At 51.8% G+C, this 21,321-nt stretch overlaps 6 protein-coding genes and 1 non-coding gene across 7 annotated transcripts; 5 read left to right on the forward strand and 2 right to left on the reverse strand.

The window, feature by feature from the left end:
• Position 1: 1 nt before the first annotated feature.
• BP01DRAFT_112882 (uncharacterized protein) lies at positions 2 to 889 on the forward strand. Its single transcript, XM_025570335.1, has 2 exons — positions 2 to 501; positions 555 to 889. Exons 1-2 carry the CDS (start codon positions 268 to 270, stop codon positions 789 to 791), a joined length of 471 nt encoding a protein of 156 aa, XP_025434785.1. The 5' UTR covers positions 2 to 267; the 3' UTR covers positions 792 to 889.
• A 271-nt stretch (positions 890 to 1,160) lies between these two features.
• Positions 1,161 to 1,751, forward strand: BP01DRAFT_362541 (uncharacterized protein; the record flags this gene model as incomplete). The annotated part of the gene is made up of 3 exons (XM_025576226.1): positions 1,161 to 1,173; positions 1,236 to 1,361; positions 1,540 to 1,751. The coding sequence occupies 3 exons, from the start codon at positions 1,161 to 1,163 to the stop codon at positions 1,749 to 1,751; spliced, it is 351 nt and encodes a 116-aa protein (XP_025434786.1).
• Positions 1,752 to 3,436: 1,685 nt separating this feature from the next.
• Positions 3,437 to 3,507, forward strand: BP01DRAFT_t34. Its single transcript has one exon. It is a non-coding gene; the product is annotated as a tRNA-Gly (tRNA).
• Positions 3,508 to 3,820: 313 nt separating this feature from the next.
• Positions 3,821 to 6,591, forward strand: BP01DRAFT_288085 (fanconi-associated nuclease 1; the record flags this gene model as incomplete). Its single annotated transcript, XM_025571525.1, has 5 exons — positions 3,821 to 3,976; positions 4,028 to 4,335; positions 4,410 to 5,913; positions 5,992 to 6,366; positions 6,451 to 6,591. The coding sequence occupies 5 exons, from the start codon at positions 3,821 to 3,823 to the stop codon at positions 6,589 to 6,591; spliced, it is 2,484 nt and encodes an 827-aa protein (XP_025434787.1).
• Positions 6,592 to 6,706: 115 nt separating this feature from the next.
• On the reverse strand, positions 6,707 to 8,108 carry BP01DRAFT_413229 (40S ribosomal protein uS15; the record flags this gene model as incomplete). The annotated part of the gene is made up of 4 exons (XM_025578993.1): positions 6,707 to 7,132; positions 7,192 to 7,238; positions 7,812 to 7,844; positions 7,907 to 8,108. The coding sequence occupies 4 exons, from the start codon at positions 8,106 to 8,108 to the stop codon at positions 6,959 to 6,961; spliced, it is 456 nt and encodes a 151-aa protein (XP_025434788.1). The 3' UTR covers positions 6,707 to 6,958.
• A 6,320-nt stretch (positions 8,109 to 14,428) lies between these two features.
• On the forward strand, positions 14,429 to 16,181 carry gprM (the record flags this gene model as incomplete). The annotated part of the gene is made up of 5 exons (XM_025576646.1): positions 14,429 to 14,504; positions 14,562 to 14,657; positions 14,726 to 14,880; positions 14,945 to 15,083; positions 15,142 to 16,181. The coding sequence occupies 5 exons, from the start codon at positions 14,429 to 14,431 to the stop codon at positions 16,179 to 16,181; spliced, it is 1,506 nt and encodes a 501-aa protein (XP_025434789.1).
• A 2,029-nt stretch (positions 16,182 to 18,210) lies between these two features.
• On the reverse strand, positions 18,211 to 20,877 carry BP01DRAFT_332823 (splicing factor u2af large subunit). Its single transcript, XM_025573110.1, has 7 exons — positions 20,725 to 20,877; positions 20,626 to 20,654; positions 19,905 to 20,547; positions 19,227 to 19,840; positions 18,917 to 19,178; positions 18,650 to 18,861; positions 18,211 to 18,594 (listed from the first exon to the last, which is right to left on the reverse strand). Exons 1-7 carry the CDS (start codon positions 20,750 to 20,752, stop codon positions 18,568 to 18,570), a joined length of 1,815 nt encoding a protein of 604 aa, XP_025434790.1. The 5' UTR covers positions 20,753 to 20,877; the 3' UTR covers positions 18,211 to 18,567.
• Between the last annotated feature and the right edge of the window lie 444 nt (positions 20,878 to 21,321).

The following is a 21,321-nucleotide window of genomic DNA, read 5'->3' on the forward strand; positions in this document are numbered from 1 at the left end:
CCAGTATACATGCCCTTTGACCCGCTACTTTTCCAATCCGCGGAGCAGGCACTACAATTCCTCTTGTTCCCCCAGCAACCTTCTTTAATCATTATCTTAATATGCTCCCTCGTCATGTGAATACTATATGACAGGTGAAGCTCGTGAGCTCAATTCCACCTACAGTTCGCAAGATCCTTTCCACACACCGCCCCCCTCCCCCTCTCGTGGGTGTGCTTTCGAAACCATTCAGGAGCGCTGAATATTTTCTCACTAAGCGGGGACGGCATGGATGACCAATCGTGGACTAACATATTCTTTCCTCACTGGCAACCACCAGATTGGATTAACTCAGTGCATGGGAAGAATCAACACTTCAAACCTTTTCCTGATCTCCAGAGAAACTGGATATTGGGGAGGTTAGTGGCTAGAGGAAGGCGTGCTAGCCAGGACCGAACTCAGGTTCTATGGCTGCTAGTTCGGTTTGAGAAAAGATATACGCGCAAGTGTGTGGCCAAAGTGGTGTGTACATCATCGGAAGGATATTTCTGCGCAAAAACTCACATCAGATGAAGTTTCCTGACTACACTGCGACGGATGCACAATCCCAGCTTCGACGCCTTCCCTCACGCATCCCTAGAAAGCTGATGGATGTTAGAGATGCCCTCGATCCATATCTTAACGACGCTCGAGCGTTTCAACGCATTGGTATATCGTGTCCAGCTTCTCAAAGGATATACTTTCCAGCATTCTACGGCGTCATTACCGACCTCAGTGCATCTAAGTTCACTTCCGGATATGTGAACTCTTGAGCTCTTGTTATCGAGTCCATCAGGCCTAGGCATGCATCAAGGCAGATTCTAGCGGCATGCGGAGAATGTAGCCGCGAGTTCAGGGATCGGCTCGAAGCGTTCGAGTCTCTCAGTGATTTTGAAATAGGATACTACAGCAATCTGTTTTGTGACCGCGTTCGCCGTCTTCTGGCGTTGCACAAACTTGGAATTACTCATGGGCGATGTGCGGGACGATCATTTCTGGCTCCCGGGCGACTTCCATGACACAGTTTTGTATGATTTTTCTGTCTCATATACTTATTCCAGACACACCCTACTTGGTCAACTTCCGTCAACCACGACCTCTGAAAGATATATCAGAGAGCGAAATAAGCATTGTTGGACAGCATGTACTCGAAAGGTATGTGATGCGAGGTGTTTCATTGATGCGAGGCTAAATTTCGACCAGGGCCTGAAAACTAGATTTCCGCGATCATCTTATGGAATCCATCCAGACCTCGCAGTCAGCAATCATGGCTGCTCTTGTTGAACCTCTTGAGACCGAGTCGTTGGAATTAATAGTCCTGAGTGTAAAATTTCGGCCTGAAGGTTAGTTGAGCCCTATTTCCACTGCCTAGAAAAATATCAATAATTCTTGAATAGCCCATCGTTGAATTCGCTCTTCCCTTTCCTTGAAGGGATTCGCCCAAAGAATGATATACTTGGCATATCCGGAGGGGTCGACTGTTGGAGCTTTACACGTCATTGTGGGTATCTTACACAACAGACAGTTTGGGTCAAACTGTCATTGATCCTTTCACCAGAATGGAGCGCGCTCAAGGGGAAATGAAGGAAAGAAGCGGATACTTACTTTGCTTGATACCTAAAGAATGGGGAGAAGAAGGTATCCGCATCCCGCTCCTTAAGCTCTGCTCAACCCTCCAATGTCAGGATGTTGGCTGCATCAAGACGTGGATTGACTTTGAGAATTGCATCTGAGGTTCAATCTCACCCCACAATACCCGGTTGACTTGATCGCTCGCCACCGGCTTTGAAGATAGTTCTTTCAGCTAGCCTGGACCTTTATCTGTACCTCTGTCAGGCCCGCAATACATATCACGAGACGGTAGGGTGCATGCAGTTGGATGTATTCACATTGTATCTTGTCAACCCAATAGAGCAACTTCAACTCTATTGCGCCTCGTACAGAATCCGGTATGGCTTCGACTTTTGCGAAGAAGGCGTATTGCTACTGCAAGCACTCCAATATAGTGACCCGGAGGCAAAATCTCCAAGGCCGGGGCGGATCGTTCGTCCACCATCCCACCAGCGAGTTATTTCTTCTTCAACAAATGACATGTCAAGCATCCCGGAAGCCTTGAAAGATATGTCAGTGGATTCTTCCATCCTGAGCTCTCCTGCAATTGATCTTCTAAGATACGTCTTCATCCCTTGGGATGCACATTGCCTTGGGTATTGACACCCATGCTAGGTCTCTCGCCTCGGAGCCGTCCAGAGTAGCCTCAACTCCTCTCGTGGATATAGCAGAGCAGTCAAGGCAGACACAGTCTCCAGTGACACCGGCTGGCAGCACGCAGCCCCCGCGCACACCTGTTGGAAAGGGAAACGGGGCATGCAACCAGCACCAGTAGTTCGAAGACAAGCGATGGTCCGCAGTACCACGATGTGACTATATTTGGGGCAAGAATCTTCAGTTGTCACAAGAATGATCTCGATGGCAAATGGGTCTTCACTGACCCTGTCAACAAATGCGAAGACACGATATAAAGACCCCGAAGCTCACTACGAAGATCATTCTGCCTATGCTTATGATACTTGTTTCGCTTGAAACGGATATCTAACAAGGTCGACTTTCGGCGCCTTGGGATGATATACTAGTACCCGATCATGAGAATATGTCGCCCGCCTTACCTAGGAAATTATCATACAAATTAGTATAGAGGGAAATATCAGAACACCAGGATTCCTCATCGTGATAGCATGAGATTACGACAAAATTGAGCACACATGACTTTTCAAATTTCTCCTCTTTCAGCTTCGGGAATCTGTACTTACATCATGTCATGTTGAGATTGTCTTCCTTAGATTGTCTATATCCGGACGAGATCTCGTGCTGCTTGAGTATGAGTAAATGCCGCCGACAGAACACCCAGTATCGTTGAGTATCTTCAGGTGGCGTAGCATATGGCCCAGAGGCTGAAAAGGGCGCCGGGCAGACGTGCGACTGAATGCTAACTGCCGCGATGCGCCCAGATGGCGATGTCTGCGGAAAGACAAAGAATCCTTCAACACACCCTGCGTCGGCAACTTGGACATCATGTCTAGACAGTTCATTCAACAATTGAATCATATCATAACAACGGATCTTTGTTGCTGCTATGCGCGATATGTGTACGTAGCAAAGGGTGCGTCCAGGACAGCGGTAGGAGAATTGCTGCTTGGTGAAGACGGCGTTGGGCATGTTTTCGGACAAGGACTCGTCCAGTAATAGACCATCATGTACATGGCGGTTATATTACCTAGTCATTAAAGCGATGCCATCGGCTTGCCCTGCGGAAAGGTAGTTTGCTGCTATAATCATGTAGTGAAGAACCTTGGAAGATATACATGGTATATGTGGGTAAAGCTTATATATCTATAATTGCAAGCAAAGACATCAAGTAGCATCATTGGTCTAGTGGTAGAATTCATCGTTGCCATCGATGAGGCCCGTGTTCGATTCACGGATGATGCACTCAATCTTTTGCTTTTTGACCTTTCTGCCGGCCTCCGTCTGGCCTGTGGCGGCCTTCTGTGAGTGCTCTGTGTGAAAAGATGCCTGCTACTAGCAAGAAGATTCCCTCTTTTTTTCGTTCATCCGGGACCAAAGGCATGTAAGGCAAACATGACAAACTGATCATTGCTTATTCGGGGCATATGGATCAGGTGACTTCGTGTCCGGATCGCGTCACGCTTTTTTCCTCTCCTCAAGCAGACCAGACAACACAGAAGGCTCAAAGGCCAGTCGTTGAGGGCAGCTAGATCAATGCTTGTATCTTCCCGGCAGCATGTCCCTTTTGGACTACTGGGAAACCCAGCGTCCGAACCCGAAGCGCAGAAAAACCGCCGCAGATGACAAGCCCGCCACCTCGAATACTAATTCTCCCGGTGACACGGAAAACACCCCGGACTCTTCTGATGCCCCGCCGGTCAAGAGCTCTGCAGTGCCAGTACTCGACCGGATTGATTCTTATCCCATCATAGCCGAGCCAAAGATCGAAGGTGAAGACGACTTCCCTGTCTCGAATAGCCAGACAGAACTCGAATCGTCTCTCCCGGCCATCCAAGATGACAGCCAAGCCATCGAGGAATATGAAGCTTCAAGGTTGGCTAGCCAGGAGGAGCCGGATCTTCACCAGAGACTCCAGAATGGCAAGTGGCGCAAGGGGCGGAGCTCCATCTATGTCGATGCGTTCAACCTAGCACTGGAAACTGTGCTGGATGAGGAGGCGCACCTGTTCGATGAGGTGGAGATGGAAGTCTTCAAACAATGGCAGGAGCTGGACTATGAGGCTCAATACCTGTGAGTTCGGTCTTAGCCTCAGTCGTAACTGGGTCGTCTCGGGAAAGACTCTAATGTGACGCATTCGGAGGTAGATACGTACGACTTTTCCTTCGAAAGACGTCCGCTTGGCATCGCATCAATCGACTGGGCTACTATTCGGACATCGCAGACATGCCCCGAGTGGTAGCCTCGTTGCGACGCCCTCGCAGCCTTCCGCCCTCGTCGTGTCCGTTATCCGCGGGTGGTGAAACCCCCGCGGACATCGACCCGGCCCCTGCGCTACGCTTGACCGGCGAGTTTCGATTCGCCGAGCACATGGACCAGATCACAACCTTAGAGGAAGCTTCTTCTTTGTTGCTTCTTGACGAGCTTAAGACACTCGCGAAAGAGGCCAAGGTGCAGGGCAAGAGTAAGAATGAGCTCATCGCGGCTCTACACCGCGCCAGTCAGAAACAGACCGGTCTGGGCTGGAGCCCTAAACCGAGCGAAGCAGAACCCCTGGGTCTCAACCGCGATGTGCATTTTATGCAGAAGATTTTTGACTATACGGGCGATTGTATCCGATTGGCAACGGGCCCACTCGCTCTGTTTGAGCGTGTCCATCTGGTCTTCTACCGCTCCACCGAATGGACTGAAAAGTCCCTCACCACCATCATCCTGGCCAAGATCTCCCGCAAGACATTCCCCGCCTACGTCGTTTGCCGGTCCGGCTCAATCTTCCCGTCCCGCGAATTCCTTCTGGAGTTCGAAACCGCCTTGCGCATCCAATTCCAGATCGACAACTACCTCGAGTTCAGCGGCACCCCGACGGGAGAACATCTGAACAAGATCAAAGACCTCGCGTACAAGGTCTACCCGCGGTGGAAAGTCTTACTGGCGCAGGAACAGCGCAAGGAAGATACCATCTATGAATACGGCGAAGGGGCGTACCTGCGCCGGTTCTCGCCCGCATGGGTCTACACGCGGATCATCCACAAGGGCCTCCACCCGCTCGGACGCTTCAAGGAACACCAGGAAGAACATCGACTTCTGACGGAGCTGCTTGATCAACGCCTGTTCCATGCCGCCCGGCGGGGGGCCTGGTATCAGCGCAAAGCCCTGCTCGAGGAACACTACATGTGGGCCCTCACTGACTTTGAGGGCCGCAGCGAGGAAGTCCAGCGCAAACACTGGCGGCGGATCGCGCTGCGGACCTGCGAGACGGGTCTCGAGGACCCCAACTGCCACCTGATCTTCCACTACGATCTGCAGAAACGGATCATGAAGCTTGAGCGCGCGCTGAAGATCGTCAAGCGCGAGCAGCATGATTTCGGGCATGTGCGGCTGGCGAAGCCCGAGGAGCGGACGATCGCGGGCATCCAGATCGTCGTGCCGGAGGTGGTTGTCTCGGAGACCACCGACTCGCCGTTGGGAAGTAGTAGTAATAGTAGTAGTAGTAGCACTAGTACTAGCAACAGTACCCGACGAGGCCGTCCCACGGTCTGGGTGGACGAGAGGGAAGGCGGGGAATGCCGCGTCGAGACCATGTGTCTGAACTGGTATCGAGCACAAGGCTGGAAAGGATACCACTCTGAGGGAGGCATTGTGAGAACCTTAGTATGCTTGCTCCCTATTCACCTTTCCCCCCCCTCCCCCAAAACAAAATCCCCCCCCCCAAAACTAACAACAAAACAGTTCAGCTACCTCTTCTACGACATCCTCTTCAACACCTACGTCCCCAACGTCTTCCAAACCCCCTTCCAAACCTCGCCGCTCGATCTCCACACCGACGCCTTCTACCCCACCCGCGCCAGCGAGATCAACCACCGCCTCGTCGAGATCACCAACGGCGCTGCGGAGCGCATCCTGCGCGAGGTCCACGCGCGCGAGTCCCCGACGCAGACCTGCGCCGTCGGGTTGGACTGGTCCTTTGAGCTGGAGGATCTCGTCGAGGTGGTGCGGTGTTTTCCGGGCGAGGCGCTGGCGTGCATCTGCAAGGTGTTGGCGCAGGAGTATTCCGTGCGTGGGGGTGGGGTGCCGGATCTGTTGGTTTGGAGGGTGTTTGATAGGGTGAAGGAGGCTTGTGATGGTGGTGAGGAGGAGGAGGACAGGCAGGGTGAGGAGGCGACGGGAAAAGAAGGACCAGTTGGAGAGGTGATGTTTGTGGAGGTCAAGTCGGAGAATGATCGGTTGAGTGACACGCAGCGGTTGTGGATTCATGTAATCTCTGGCGCGGGGGTGCGGGTGGAGTTGTGTAATGCGGTTGCGCGGGAGGTGAGGGTTGCTGGATCTTGATTACTCTGGTTTGGGCTTGGGCTTTGGCTGTGATCAATAAGAGGTCGGTGTTGCTACTGTAGATGGATGTATAGATCGTCTGCTGGTATGCGCTGGTGCATGTAATAGAGGCTAGGTAGGGTTGTCACGTCTAAGAACTACATCTACCCTCAAGACAGTTTACAACAACTACTACAACGAAACAAACAAAATTGGTCGTCAAATCTTTTTCCATTTTATATGACTTCCATGGTAGCCAGAATATATCTCCCAGATTCACACCTCAACAACCCTTTCCAGGCCAGCCAAGGGAAAGAGAGACACAGAACCAACCACGACACAGCGAAGTCATGCACACCACACCAGAACCAACCCAAACACAAACCGCTTAAGCGACGAGGGTGGAGGCGGTGGCGGACTCGTAGCGCCAGGTGGGGGGGAGGACACCGACGGTCTTGTAGTAGCGGGACAGACGGTGGATACGGGACTCGATGAGAATCAGGCGGAACTTGCTGTCCTTGTCCTTGCGGTTGCGCTCAAGGTGCTTGCGGACGGCGACGGCCTGACAGACATGTTAGTTTGACGAGTGTCGGTGGGGCAAGATTTGGGATGGATGCCTACCTTCTTGATGAGGTGGTACAGGTCCTCGGGGAGCTCGGGGGCAAGGCCTGTTTGGAAAAAATCACTCTGTCAGCCTAGGTTTTGACCAAGCAGAGGCAATACGGGTTGGAATATGTTCCCAGAGGAGAAACGCAAGAACAAGGAAGAGAGATGCCACAGTGCACAAAGCAAATTGGACCATGACTCTTTTGCTTGCTCAAGGTGCTCCCGCTGGGTTCACTCCTCCCTCCAGTGTGTTGAGATGTTTGTGATATGTTGGATTTGAGGTGTCGATGAGTGGGTTCGGGGTTGCGAAATGCGATAGGAGACAGTGCTGTCTGGCTTCAGGGGGGATTTGTTCCCCACTCCCCCGGACGACGACGGTGCGGTGTAGTTTCAACCTGCGTCTCTCCGTTCGTTGCTTTCCAAGTACCGTCCATAGGTGGATGGTGCAGCAATGAAGACCAGTTCGTCCCAAGCAAAGGATATTATTCCAATGCTGATCGCATAGTCGCGCCCGTTCCATCTCCCCAATTCATCTCCTTTCAACGAAGAAATCCCAAATCCCAACCAACAAATTCTCTCTCAAGGTACTGGTGCGACTGGGGTGATGCATGCGGATAATAATGGTGATGTCGTACCGTTGGACTTCAAGATACGGAGGATCTTGTTACCTGTTCGCGCCAACATGTCAGCACTGACTCTCTCTCCATCCCAAAAAAAAAGGCAAACATACCAGTAACGTGCTTAACCTGGGCAACACCGTGGCTGTCACGGAGAACAACACCGATCTGGGAAGGGGTGGCACCCTTCTTGGCGAGCTTGCAGATCTGCTCAACAACCTGCTCGGAGGAAGCCTTGAACCAGGCCGGGGGAGCACGGCTGTAGGGGAGAGCGGAGGACGCAATGCCCTTTCCCTTGGAGTGAAGACGACCCATTGTGAGTTGAGGTGGTGGTTGGTTGTCGAGAAAGGTGTTGTTCTGGTCGACGGAGCGAAGCTGGTGGTTGTCGAAGGATCAAATATTAGATGTCTGAAGCGGATGTGGAAATTCTCGTGGATCACATGACCTTGAATTTTCAAAGTTTGTGGGTACGGTCATGTGATTTAGTCATAACCAGTTCGCTTATTTTTTCGAGGTGCCTTTTATTTCTTGGCTTGACTTTCTGCAGGAAATTTCTGTTTTCCTTAAAGCTGTTGGATGTTTACCTTGCGTTCCTTATGTTTCTCATGTCGCCAACACCAGTCTTGAGAGGAACTGCAAGAATCAAGCTTATGTTGCTTGGATTCTCTCCTCTCCCTTCGTCAAGCTGAGGGACACCGCTCAATTCAGTGTGATTCTCAGCACTACAGCGAGGGACTGTCCCTCGGCCACAGCTCACCAGGTCAGTTCTACCGCCTCAACGCTCCTCCAGCACTTGCTTCACATGATGAAACACACCTTTTTTACTTTATTTTCTGGTACCTCTTATGTCAGAGATAGACTCGGGGACCTTACCCGGTTTCCTGGGTCTATCTCGATGATCTAACTGGACTTCTGATATCAACCATTTGAACTGCTTTTGTCATTATCTTGAGAATCAGGAACTTGATCAGCTGACTCTCATCTCAGATAGTTTCTCTGTAATCCTGGATCGAATGATGAATCCGAGGGCTTCTTTCTGGGTTTGCTTAGCATAGATGGTATCGAACCTGAAATCACAATTCTCACCTCGAAGATATTTTCCCGTTTTCAACTTAGCTCACCGTCCGTTTCTGTCACTGTAAACCTGGAATCACTTCTATGCTCCGCCTGGGATCGTAGATACACATGCACAGACCGTACTTGGCTCCATCTGTGTAGTCACCGCGTGGTCTCCAGTCCTACCCTCTAACGTACTGGAATCCTTTCTATAGCGTAGATTGGCGTCTCTTCTGCTTGTAGATGCTACGCAAAGGTCTTTCCATAGCCAAGCACTTGGATATAGTACTTGAAGTCTCTTTGAGGAGTTGTGATATACGCCAGTAAGCACACTTGACAAACCTGCTAGTTAAGAGAGACTTGTCCAGATAACACGAACATGGATACTCCCTTTGGTCGACTGTATGCCATACGCAGGTACGCAGTACACACCTCGTGTAGTATACTCTGCAAGGATGGCCGTTGGAGAGGATACAAAGTGGAGGCGCAACGTGTTGGATCCGCAGTGTCTAGGCCACTCCAAAGACGTTCATAATCACCATTATCCTGGAAGATGCGAAGACCACATCCCCGTATCTGTGCAGTGATCACACCGCTGGTTTGGCTGGATCGCAGTATCCTCCAGTGTGAGACCTGCAAGAGATTGATAGCAAGTGTGGCTCTCGGGTCGAGAAGTGGAGGAGGACTGAATGCATGGCTTGGGGGCCAGGATACAAGGGCCGAGACATACAATCAAAACGTCTCTGATTCCTGTTGGTGATTGTGTGTGAGTTTGTGTCACTGGTAAGATCATCTCGAACCCCAAGTATACGAGCCTCGTTGCGAGGGATAAGAGGATGTATGTTTAGCACATCGCGATCGCGGAATGCGAATTTCCGTACACCTCGTTTGAAATCAAATAAGCTCAAACGCTTCAAGTCCTGTAGTTGGTTGGAGAACAACGGTGAGTCACACTCGCCCCTCTCACTTCCCAAACCAATCCCCGGTGCAGAGCCCTGTATACCATAGTAGCACGTTGTGGGGACGTGTTGTGGAACGTGATGTATCACAAAGCCATGGAGAACACTGGACTCGAACAGCTCGTGGGTAAGGTGCACAGTGCGAGGGAACCACAAGACTATGCCCTTCATTCGCGACCCTCACGAGGTGGGTATCGAGTCGTACGGAATATCTACACACCATGAAGAGGAGAGAAGGACGGAGAACAGAAACGCTCGGACAGGATCTCACAGTGTGCCCTGATCGCGCTTGAGAGGCTAGCTACAGCCTACCGCACAGGCGGCCGAACGATCCAGACCCCTCCAACCAGGCCATAGGACACTCGCGATTCAGGGATCACGAAGATCATACAGCGTCAGGCAGCCCATAGTTGGCGCAGTTACAAGCGCACAGTTGATGGTGATTTGAGGTTGAGCGAGTAGGAGCCACGTCCGAACGCAAAAAGGATCGTCAAATCAGGGTCACGGAAAAAGGGGTCTGGACGGAGGAGAAGAGGGGCAACCAGCTGCGGCTGCTGAGCTGAAGAAGACTTTTCAGTAAGACCCATCTATAATGAGTGCATTATATAGCACTATATTGAGCAGCACCGTCACAGTGAGGTCGGAGCAGAGTGCGATTTGAGGGGAGGCCGAGTTCCGCGGGCGCACAGCCTTTTTGGTCCGTGACTGGCTGGGGATGACCCTGTCGCCGAGCCCTGTTCCTGCTGGTCCATCACGTAAAGCCCAGACTTGGCTTCATTGATTGGTGTCGAAGGAAGACCAATTAGCAGTTTGTATGGTATGTTGAAGGCAAATGATGGCTGGTCAGGATCTGAATGGTCCATTTTCTCGGAGGACAGGCGGGGAAGGAACCCGGCAACGTCGCCATCAGCTCCCGCTCTCTTTCTCTCTCTTATTTAGCGTTGTAGCAGGCTGTAAGAATTGATTCCTTGCCCTTGTCCTTTCGCCTCGTTTGTCCCACGATGGTCAAGTGACACTGGGACACCCAATTCCTTGGTAGCGGTACTGTGGCCAGTTGAGTAGGGTGGATGCCTATCCAAGGCATGGGTGAGAATCCCTCCTTAGCCGCACACACATCGTCCAAGACTCAAGAAACCCCATTTTGGCCTCTGCCTCCCCCTCAGCGTAATTTTTACTCTGGTTTGCCAGGCCAATAGTACTCATGAGTTTTGTAAATACGAAAATACAAAAATCAATTTAGTAGGTGAAAATCGAACGGACTGGGAGAAAAACGGAATGAACAGATCCTTCCCAGATATCCATGTACCCTGTGCCTGATTCGAACTATAGCACAATAATCGGCATCGAGTGTGCACTCCAGATACAAAAGATGAGTTCCTAATAGCAAGTCCGGCACAGGAAATGATCCTGTCGGTTTTCTTTCTTCATGCACCGACTTTTCAGCTGCTAATTAATGATCTCATAGCAGGATTGTACCTCACTTAGCGCGGGAATCGCCATCAGCAGCGATAGATATGATTGCCCACAGCCTACTGCAGCTGCGGCACCGTTTGCTTTTTGCAGATGGTGATCATCTTTGCCTTTGGATAACTTGTCCTTTCTGGTAGTTGCAGGTCCATTAGCGTCTGGGTGGTCGTGTACTAGTTGCTGCAACTGGTGCATATCGTGGGCACGAGCATAGCTCAATTTGTTGCACGGCAGATCCTTCTAAACCGGCGAGGAAGAGTACTGCCTAGTGCTAGCCCACGTTTCCTGGAGTAGGTACAGGAAATGTGAACCGTGGAAGGATGGAGGATGGGAAAAGGGGTAAGTTAGGAAGCGTCAGACTCAGCCCGGCAAGAGTCGTTAACCGATAACCTCATTCCCGAGAGCTTCGATGGAAACTTCTACGGACAGGCGTCGATGCCGTCTAGCGCTGCCTGGTATGACGACACCCTGGGCTATTTCTAGTTCCTCGGTTGCCGAAGAATTGTGGACATGATCGTAACCTTATTAACGCGGGAAGGAAATTGGATGTGGATAGCGAAGATGCGAAATAGGCGAGGGGGTGATGGTCAGTGTTGAGCTGTTAATGAGATAACTTTGGTAGTACGGAATACTCTACATCTGACAAGCTGTGTGGCTGGCCGCCAATGATCGTAGTCATCCCCACGTGCCGGACAACTGCGACAGATCGCGTGTCAGGTTCAAAAGCCCGACGTACTCCGGACTCGAGTAGTTATACGGCAAAGGGGAATGAATTGATTATAGACTTCAAAATAATCGGAACAAAAAAAGGTTGGCGATGACACAGCAATCATTGATTCAAGGTTGGGCAAGTCGGCACATTGTTGGCAGGTTCCTCTACCGACGTCGCATCGCAATACTCTGACGATGATCGTCGACGATGCGCATCCTCCATCGGCGCCTAACGCCGTCGAAGGGGGCTCTGTCAATCAATACTGAATCGCGCAAAAGCACCCTCGAGCCCGAGACCCATTGCGGTGAGCTTGTCGAGGGTGAAGGTTCGTACCGTGGAAACTGCCTCCGAGGTTAGGGTCGATCAGCAGCAGCGCGGCAGGTATAGACGCGGCCAGTACCGAGCACTACTACGCAGCGAAGACATCTGACGCTTCGCGTAGTCAGCACTCAGCAGTCAGCAATAAGCACGTAAACATCAGTCGAGGGGCTCCATTTTCACGAGAATGGTTGGCGATGATTACGTAGGAGAGGTAAAATCTCGAGCGCAAGCGGGCAGTCTGCAGAGTCGGACGCGAGAGCCTTGCAGCCATGGTCAATGCACATCGTGATGGGGAACGATCTAGATTACACAATGGGGGGGGGGAAGACTACAAGCGAGCATGGAACCATTAATATCCTTTGATATTATCACATTAATCCGGAGTAGTTAGACTGCACGAGGGGTGGATGGGTCCGGACTAGCGTCAGGAATCTGACCTTTCTGGTTCCCCATTGAGGAACCAATGCACGGAGGAGACTTTATTGTACTCCGTACATACGTACAGCATAGACCTCGAATTAAAATGATTGCAAGCCTGGTGCTGCGTATGGGTTGAGCTGACAGCGGCCACCAGCTGTATGAAGTTAGGGTGCACAAGGGCCAAAGCCATTTTGACTCGACCAGGAGGTGTGTACAACTCCTCCTATCAATGCAACTGAATGCGTTAGCGGGAGGAAAGCCTTCCGTTCCAGGATTAGTATCTCTCCAGCCCAAAGTTAATCGCCATGCAGCAGCAATGCTGCCAACCCCTGCCTGCATACGAAGACGTCTGTAAGGTACGGAGTACTCGGCTGTTTATCTGCCTCCCACCTTACCAAGCAGAGCAGGTTGATACCAGGTCGGCTATCCTTTTCCTGTGGTTAGGGACTGGGCGCGAGAACCTGGACTACTCCAAGGTCACATTCCACGGTTCAGCGGGTGGTCCCGGGATCATAGCGTGATGGTGTCAACTTCCTCACGAGATAATAGGATTGTTCTAAGAGAATTATCAATAGGACAAGGGAGTCCCAGTTTCAAGGGTTGCCACATCAAGCGGGATGGAAAGTCGCACTTGGGAAGAGACCGAAGAGACCAAAGAGACCAAAATTGAATGCGGGCATTGACAGTCGGGTAAGTAACAGGTAACATACTCCGTACACTTAGTTATTTACAGTAGGTTAAGAATGTACAGCCCACGTTCTGTTTCCGATCCTTGGGCCTCGGTGGGACTACCTCATAATCACTCCTTGGCCTCCAATGGTGAATAGCATTGGTTTATACCCATGCAAAAGGCTGCAGGGGAATTAACTTGAATCGGTTTAGGGCTCCCTGATACATTGTTTTCAAAATTTCTCCTACAATGGCATCTTACCTCTTACCTCCTGGTCCTCCATCATCCCCCGCTTTGCCTGGCTGTGCCCTACCCGATACTACAATTGAATGGATGGCTAGACTGAATTCCTTCGCCTAATGTTTTCTTCTTTCCCATCCATAATCATACACCTCGCCCGGTCCATTGGAATTTTCCCCCGATGGAGCGTAGAAACTTTACTGTACTTCCTCCCTGGCGTTGTCGCATCAGGCCTGTCGCTGCAATGCATGCCACCGACTCCACCCTCTCGTGCCCCTGAGGTTAAGCTCGGCGCGCAATGATGAAAATCAACTGGAAAAGTGGGAATTTCCACACGGACCCTTCTGGAACTGTAAGAATTGAGGTCCCAGATACAATCTGAGGTGTGCCCCAACCGAATCTCTGGATCCTGGCAGCACCCAAACCCCCCACCTCCTCCTCAGGGACGGTCCCATAAATGCGCATCGTTTAATCGGTGGTAGTACTGTATATCTGATCGTCTTCCCCCTCCGCCCTCTCCTCCTCCTTCTCCCCTTCATGTCCGTTCGCTTCCACCTGCTATTGTTTCTGGCTTTGCTTGGTGGCCCCCATGCAGTGATTCGATCCTGATCGAACGATTGTTCTCCGCGAACTCACCGTTGTAAATTGCTTGCGGGGTGGTGTCACTATCCGGAGTTGCTGGCAACCCTTCCTCATCTCGCCCACTCAAGGACATGACAATCTCGCCACCGCAGGTGCCCGCCTCTGTTGAGCTTGACGAGTATACTTGACAAACAGCCGAACATACATCATGAGCAACTCGACATTATACGGATTATGTCCGACTCCCTTTTACCAGGAGTCCCTGTTCCCGTCTACCGGTGGATGTATGCGAAATACTCCCCGTCAACCCCGTCTTGTGCGGCGCTGACGTGCTTCTTTAGTCATTGATGGACGTTACTGTGAAACACTCTCCACGACAGGAGGCAACATCTCTTGCTGTCTGCCATGTCCGTTGGCATCATGGACATACGGTGATGGTATGCGATACCACATAGTAAATGCGAGAGGGGAAACAAACTGACTGATCCGCGCACGGTGCGTCTAGATTTGATCCACAAAACCGAGGCCGCAGGCTGGCTCGGAGTCGCGATTCTGCCTCTTTGTATCTTCCTCCTGATCTCATATGCGGTTCTTCCTGCCAAATGGACGAATCGGCACTATCTGAGTATTTGTTTCACGCTGGGAATCTGCTGCATTGAGGTGAGTGCGCATGCACGCAATCACTTGCGCCAAGCGGGACAACGATTGATTCATTGCCCATCAGATTGCTTTTATCATCCCTCTCGGGATCAAGCCGGAGCAGTGTCATAACGCAATCACGCCGAATGACATGTACTCGGATATATCGTGTGCATTTACCGGCTCATTACTGCTGTTTGGCGGCTGGGTCGCTGTCACATTCAGTATGTCTGCCGGCTCCGCTCAGTTTGAAGCCGCGACAGGGGCTGACAGGTTGCATAGGTTTTATCCGTACTCTGGCTTTCCACCTGCAAGTGTGTTGGGAGGTGATTCTCGGGAGGAAGTTCATGTGGAGCGCATTCGTCTTCGGTTGGGGCATCCCGGTCATTGGACTGACCGTCATGCTGTGCTTGACGGGGGTGTCGTACCGGTTCGGAGGGACGTGCCATATCAATGTCCACCACAGCAACCAGGATTATTGGGCGCCCGTGATGGCCTTCGCCGCGGCCGCGCTGGTCCTGCAGTTGGCCACGATGCTGTACTGCATCCACGTCTACGTCAAATCCGTCTTCGACAAGAACCCGACGACCAACAGCTCGGGGCTTCCCTCCTACAGCGCCAGCGTGCGCACCATGACCGCCCGGCAGGCGTACCGTCGCATCCGACGCGTCATCCAGCTCCAGTGGCGCAGCATCACCCTGGTCCTGGTCATCATCGGCAATGTCATCTTCTTCGCGGTCGTCTTCATCAAGATGGACAACAAACTGACCCCGACCCCTGCCAACGCCGAGCGGGCCCTCCCCTGGCTAGAGTGTCTGGTCACCACCGGGGGCCACAAGCCGGACTGTTTCTCGCAGCTGAGCGGCGTGATGCCCAACCAGGCGACCCTCCTGGCCGTGCTCATCCTGCTGTCGCTCGTCGGCTTCTGGAACTTCATCTTGTTCGCGCGCCCCTCGATGTTTTTGGGATGGGCCGACCTCTTCAAGACCAAAGTCACCCACCCCCACGAGTTCGTCTCCGTAGACGCCCGCCGCACCCCGGACTCGCGCGCCTACGAGATGCTGGACAGCTCCGGCCTCCCCGCTTTCAATAAGACCCCGGCGCCGGTGACGGTGACCACCATCCGCTCGCCGAGCCCCGCCCGCACCTCCGGCGCCCGGAGCCCCGAGAACGACCTTTACAATGGCCGTGAGGCGCGCTACGTGAGCCCGACGATGAGTTTCTCCTCGCCGCGACCGCCGAGTGCCTCGCAGGCCCACGGCCGCGAGTGGGATCCGCAGGCGACCTATGCGCCCGGACACACACATAATGGATCACAGTGACGCTGCATTTGATAATTTGGGTTCAAGCATGGCGCATGGTGTATGGAGCATGGTTTGTGGCTTATTTTTGGGATGGGGAGGAGGGGGTTGCATAGAGTGGTGCGACCCACCAACTGAAAAGAGAAAAGTGTTGATGTATTGTATGAACTGCATATGTATGTTTAACGACTGTACTTATACCCTGGTTGTGTTTCTAAATCAAGGATTGATTGTTTTGTCATTATTATCCTTTTACAAATGTATGTATATCTACACCTCTACTCCATACTGTACAGACCTAAGGCATAGTTGTCTAATCTACCTTCACTTCCACCTCATTCAGTCCTAATTCTCAGCTCTTTCTTCAAACTGCAATCCAATTCAAACAAACCAGCAGCAGCACCAGTGCTGACAGTCCGACAACCCCCAAACTCTAATAAACCATACTGTAGTCAGCAGTCAAAGGATGAGGGGCGTACTACATAGTTTGAAGTAAAAACGACCTACTCCGCAACTAAACGCGAACGGGTATCTTGTCCCGGCCTCGCTTAACCAGATCGTCCTCGGCCCTCTACTAATCACTACGACTGTGATAAGAGAAAATAAAAACTAGCCCAGTCCAGTTCTAGCCCTGCTTTGAAAATTCAAACTACCCCCGAGAGTCGTGGGACGTGAGCAATTATCTGGGGTGACCTACGTAAGTGACCGTGACTGTAAGTGACTGTACGACCGTTGCAGGTGGCGGGGTGCGTGCATGCGCGTTGATGTTTTGTTTGCTTAAGCCTTGAAAAGTTTGTGTCAAGGTAGAGGTGTTCGGCTTCCTCCGGTGGCAAGTTATTCGAAAGGATTGTGACGTGACTTTGGACTAAGCAGCGAGAGTGTGGTTTGATTAACTGTTGTGATGTGATCCGGTGGATGGGAAATTCTCCGAAGAGACGGTGCGGAGGGATACGGGCCGTCTTGTCTTGCTGACTGCATGTACGGAGTAGTCTGGGGTAGTTAACTTGCTGGTCAATGATTTAGTAACTACCTAGTTAGTTAGCTACTAGGTCAGTTTGACCGGCGAGGCCGATGCATGGCGTTATGTGTAAATTGCGAGTTTAGAAATCTGACTATGTTTGCCACCATCTCATCTAACTTATTCACTGCCTGTGAGATGTGGTCATACTGACAGAGTACGGAGTGGACTACTATCTACCTAACTTCCGTAGTAGGAGGAGGAGGTTTCCTGGCAGTGACACACATTGTGATTTGTGCACTTTACGCGAGATGAAAGGTCGACTTGTCTAGTTCCCTCTGGAGATAGGAGGCTGCATCACTGCAGGACAATTGCGTCACTGTGTTAAGTTAGCAATACATCTGTGAACTCGCTTAGCTATCGCTCACTCTGCTAGGACGCGTTGGGGGTCTGCTGAACAGTAGCCCTGCTGGTACTTTGGGCGTCCATTCTCTGTTGGCTCGGTTGGAGCAGTCTACTTCAATTAAAAACTGATTCTAGATCTACTAAGTTTTGGGTCGATGCTCAATCCTGCGAGACGATAGATCTTATCTCTGTAACTCCATATCCCCAGAATACTTTCTGCCGCAGAAAACGTACTCCGTACCACTTCTGACTACTTGTGATAATGTAAGAGTCTTGTATGCAACCATCTGAGGTAAGACCGTGCTCGTACCCAGCCTTCTCGTCTAAACTAAGAATCATATTGCTCTCAATGGTGAGGATGCTGAGCTATCAAGCGGTAGGCTTATGTCTTGGTATAAATCTTCCAAGGTAGAGACATCTCACAACAATCTTGATGAAGGAGGTTAAGAAGAATTCAAATAGGCCTCAACAGGACACATGGCTACATTAGTTGTGGCACTCTCCGACTAAGGAAACGAGGGAATCGGGCTCATAGGAAGAGTACAATGGTCATTCGCAAGGGGAGGGATGGCATCGCTCCAGTAGATAAATACCAGTCCGAGGATAACTAGCTAGATGATACACAAGCGTGGCTTAATGCTGATCAATTGAGTATAGCAGGATTTATGATTCCCTGTTGTTTTTTCTCTCCGGAAGACTCAAAGCTTGAACGCGACAATAGAGAGGACTCATTGCCCAACATCAACATCTCAACGGAGCATTAATCACCTCTGAAACACCGCACAAGGTTGTCAGTCAGAACTACCAGTCGAGCCACGAGCTACAACACCCGTCTACAACAACAGTCACCATCCAAGTAATCGTTTCTCGCTATGATACATCGTAACCCAGTTCTTAGGTCGAAAGTCACTATTATAGAAAGAGCCCCTCATTCCAACACAGATTGAGAATCGTCTGCCCACACCGGGCCTCGGACCCGGATTCTGGAATCAATTAAGCATTGTGAAAAGGTTGGAGCGCAAGCGCAGTACAAAATAATCCCGATTACCAAGCGTTGACATCGAAGTTTTCCTGCAAAGTTCTTGTGTCAGAAATCAAACCGCAAAAGAGACAAGAGAATGCTCACTTCGGAGAAATACGTCGTCACGACAGTCCGGTCGGAGAACTTGCGGCCCGCAAGCGCCTTCAGAGCATTCGTGGCCGACTCTACCGTATCGAACTTGACGAAGATCTTGCCAACTCCAGGGGACTGTCGGCTGCCGCCAGAAGGGCGAGGCACCTTCAGCTCAAGGATCTGTCCGTATTTCGAGCACTCTTCACGCACGTCGTCGCAGATTTCTAGTGAACTTTAGTGGAAGAACGGATCCAGGACCAGAAACAAAAGACGACTTACCTTCGTAGTCATCGTTATCAATGAGCTCCTCGGGAGTCACCATGTTCAACAGCTGCAGGACACGGCTGGTCTCCAGATCCTGGGAAGTCGTCTTGGCAAACATGGACATCGCATTGACGCCCATGTCCAGACCGGCGGCCTGGGTCATTCCAATACTGGCACGCACAACCTTAAGATGTCTGTCTCCCAATTCCATTCCGTTCAATCCCTCCACAGCTATGCTCGTAGCAGAAGGATCAGCGTACTCGCAGAACGCAATCCCCTATAAAAGTCAGACCTGCAGTGCAGCCTAATCATGTAAAAAACTTACTCTGGACTCTTCGGTGGATCTGTCCTTGACCAGGACGAAAGACTTGAGTTCGCCGAACGACTTGAGAAGCATCGTAACCGGTTCCTCGGGGATGTAGTTGGGAATGTTGGACACGCAAATCTTGTTAGGCGAATCAGGAACCTCGTTCAGCAGTACGCCCTCCTGGTATTCTTGCTCCATTCCGCTGGGAACAATGTAATCCTTGGGTCGTCGCACTTCCAGTCCCTGGGGAGAGCCGTTAGCCTCACCATTGCCGGCAGCCTCGTGCTCGTCCATTGTGATTCCGTCAAAAGCAAGTGCAACCGTGGCATCGCCGGGCGTCTTGAACTCCAGGAGAGCATAACTGCGGTCGGTGGACACCTGAGCCGAGATACAGGGGTCCACGCTCTCGACAACGTTGAGACCGTTGAGCTGGAGGTTGAAGAAAGCCAGAAGCGCCTCCCCGCTGACATTGGGAGGCAAGTTGTAGACGAAAAGACGCTTCGACTGGCGCGAGTTGGCCGGCTTGAGGGCGGAGGTCTCGGTGCTGCTGCCACCGGGCTGGTTCATAAAAGCTTGAAGGCGGCTGGGGTCCATGGGCTGCTGGCGAGGTGCACCGGGGAGAGGGAACATGCCTAGGGACGAGGTAAGTTTCACTGATACCAACCACTAAACCAGGGGAAAAATCGTTCTTCATACCAGAGAGCTTGGCCTGCTCCGCGGTGACATTCTCGTAGCCAGGAGGCTTGATGTCCCATTGCGTCAAACGACGCTTGCGATCCAAGACCGACAGGACATCCGTCAGGTCGGGTGTGGGCTCTCTCTTCCGTGGAGGCGAAGCACTCCTCTTCCGTTCTCTTCTGTCACCGCCGCCGCCGGCGCCGGCGCCACCACCACCACCACGCTCGCGCTCGCGATCACCGCCGGCGCCGCCAGCGCCGCGGTCAGCAGTGCGGTCTCCGCGCTCACGGTCCCGATCTCCTCTCCCTTCCCGGCGGGGTCTCTCTTCGAACAAATCACGGTCCCTCTCACGGCGAGAGGGTCTTTCTTCGTAGTCTCTGCGGCGGCGGTCGCCTCGATCCCGATCCCATTCGCGGTCTTCTCTGCGGCTGGAGTAGCGATCCTCGCGTTCTCTGGCGCGGTAGTCGCGGCTGGACGAGTACGAGTCCGCCTCGAACTCGCGTCGGGACCCGCCCCGAGAGCTGTAATGGGGCGATCTGGATCGTCTTCTCTCTCCTCGCTCGCCTCGTTCACCGCGCTCGGCCCTCTCCGGTCTGTCTCCTCTGTCCGATCTCTCTGGTCTCTCCGGTCTCTCGCCACCACGCTCGCGCCGCTCCTCGCGCTGTCACATCGGCTGATCAGCTTTGAACAACGACAGGAGGATAAACACTGCCGGTTTAGATTTCAGAAATTTACTCACGTAGTAGTCCCTAGAGCGACCCGCGTCCGCTTTGTAGACGAAGATTAAGTTAGTAGGTATGGCCACGACCCAGGATGTGTTTGGCCGGAATGTACTCACGTCTGGCAGAATACGTATCCCCGTTCATTGTGAACAACTTCCCAGCAGATCGATTAGCTTTTTAGCACGTTTTCCCTCGTCCTGGAATCGCAGACGACTTGGCAGCAGACAGAAGCAAAGCTGTCTGAGATGAGAAATGGAATTTTAAACGTGCGACCCCGAGCGCACGGACGAGATGGACACAAAGACGTTTGATGAAGGAGGAGGTAGAGCTGCGCTGGAAGGGAAAACTCGCTGCGGCGACCAACCAACCGCCCGGGCGCCAATACGGTTAGCGCCGTCTGGACCGCCTTCTTTATCGGACCCCGGCGGGCGGCAGAATCGATTACTATCGCGCAGAGACACGTGATACAATGTAGACAAACAAGAGAAGAACTGAGTCGAAGGTTCGGCTTGATGTTGGGATAGGAGATTCTACACCTCCCTTTCATCATAATGGAGACCATGTCCAGCGCCACCGCCTCCTGCTTCCTCTATGAACAAAAAAAAAACAGAAATCCGTCATATACAAGTGAGTCTTATGTGGATGAACATTGCACCAAAATCTATCATTCAAAGCGAAGCAACGGCCATCTATAATATCCCCTCTGATGCGGA

Source organism: Aspergillus saccharolyticus (genome assembly GCF_003184585.1).
Source record: "Aspergillus saccharolyticus JOP 1030-1 unplaced genomic scaffold BP01scaffold_3, whole genome shotgun sequence".
NCBI classification, from domain to species: Eukaryota; Fungi; Ascomycota; class Eurotiomycetes; order Eurotiales; family Aspergillaceae; genus Aspergillus; species Aspergillus saccharolyticus.

Bases quoted from the DNA above. Each gene is read 5' to 3' on its own strand.
- BP01DRAFT_112882 (XM_025570335.1), top strand. From the start codon at position 268: ATGGATGACCAATCGTGGACTAACATATTCTTTCCTCACTGGCAACCA. The intron at 502-554 runs GTGTGTACATCA...CATCAGATGAAG, and splicing joins GCAAGTGTGTGGCCAAAGTG to TTTCCTGACTACACTGCGAC.
- BP01DRAFT_332823 (XM_025573110.1), bottom strand. From the start codon at position 20,752: ATGAACGGGGATACGTATTCTGCCAGAC. The intron at 19,841-19,904 runs GTATGAAGAACG...CCTCGTCCCTAG, and splicing joins GGAGCAGGCCAAGCTCTCTG to GCATGTTCCCTCTCCCCGGT. The intron at 18,862-18,916 runs GTAAGTCGTCTT...AAAGTTCACTAG, and splicing joins TGATAACGATGACTACGAAG to AAATCTGCGACGACGTGCGT.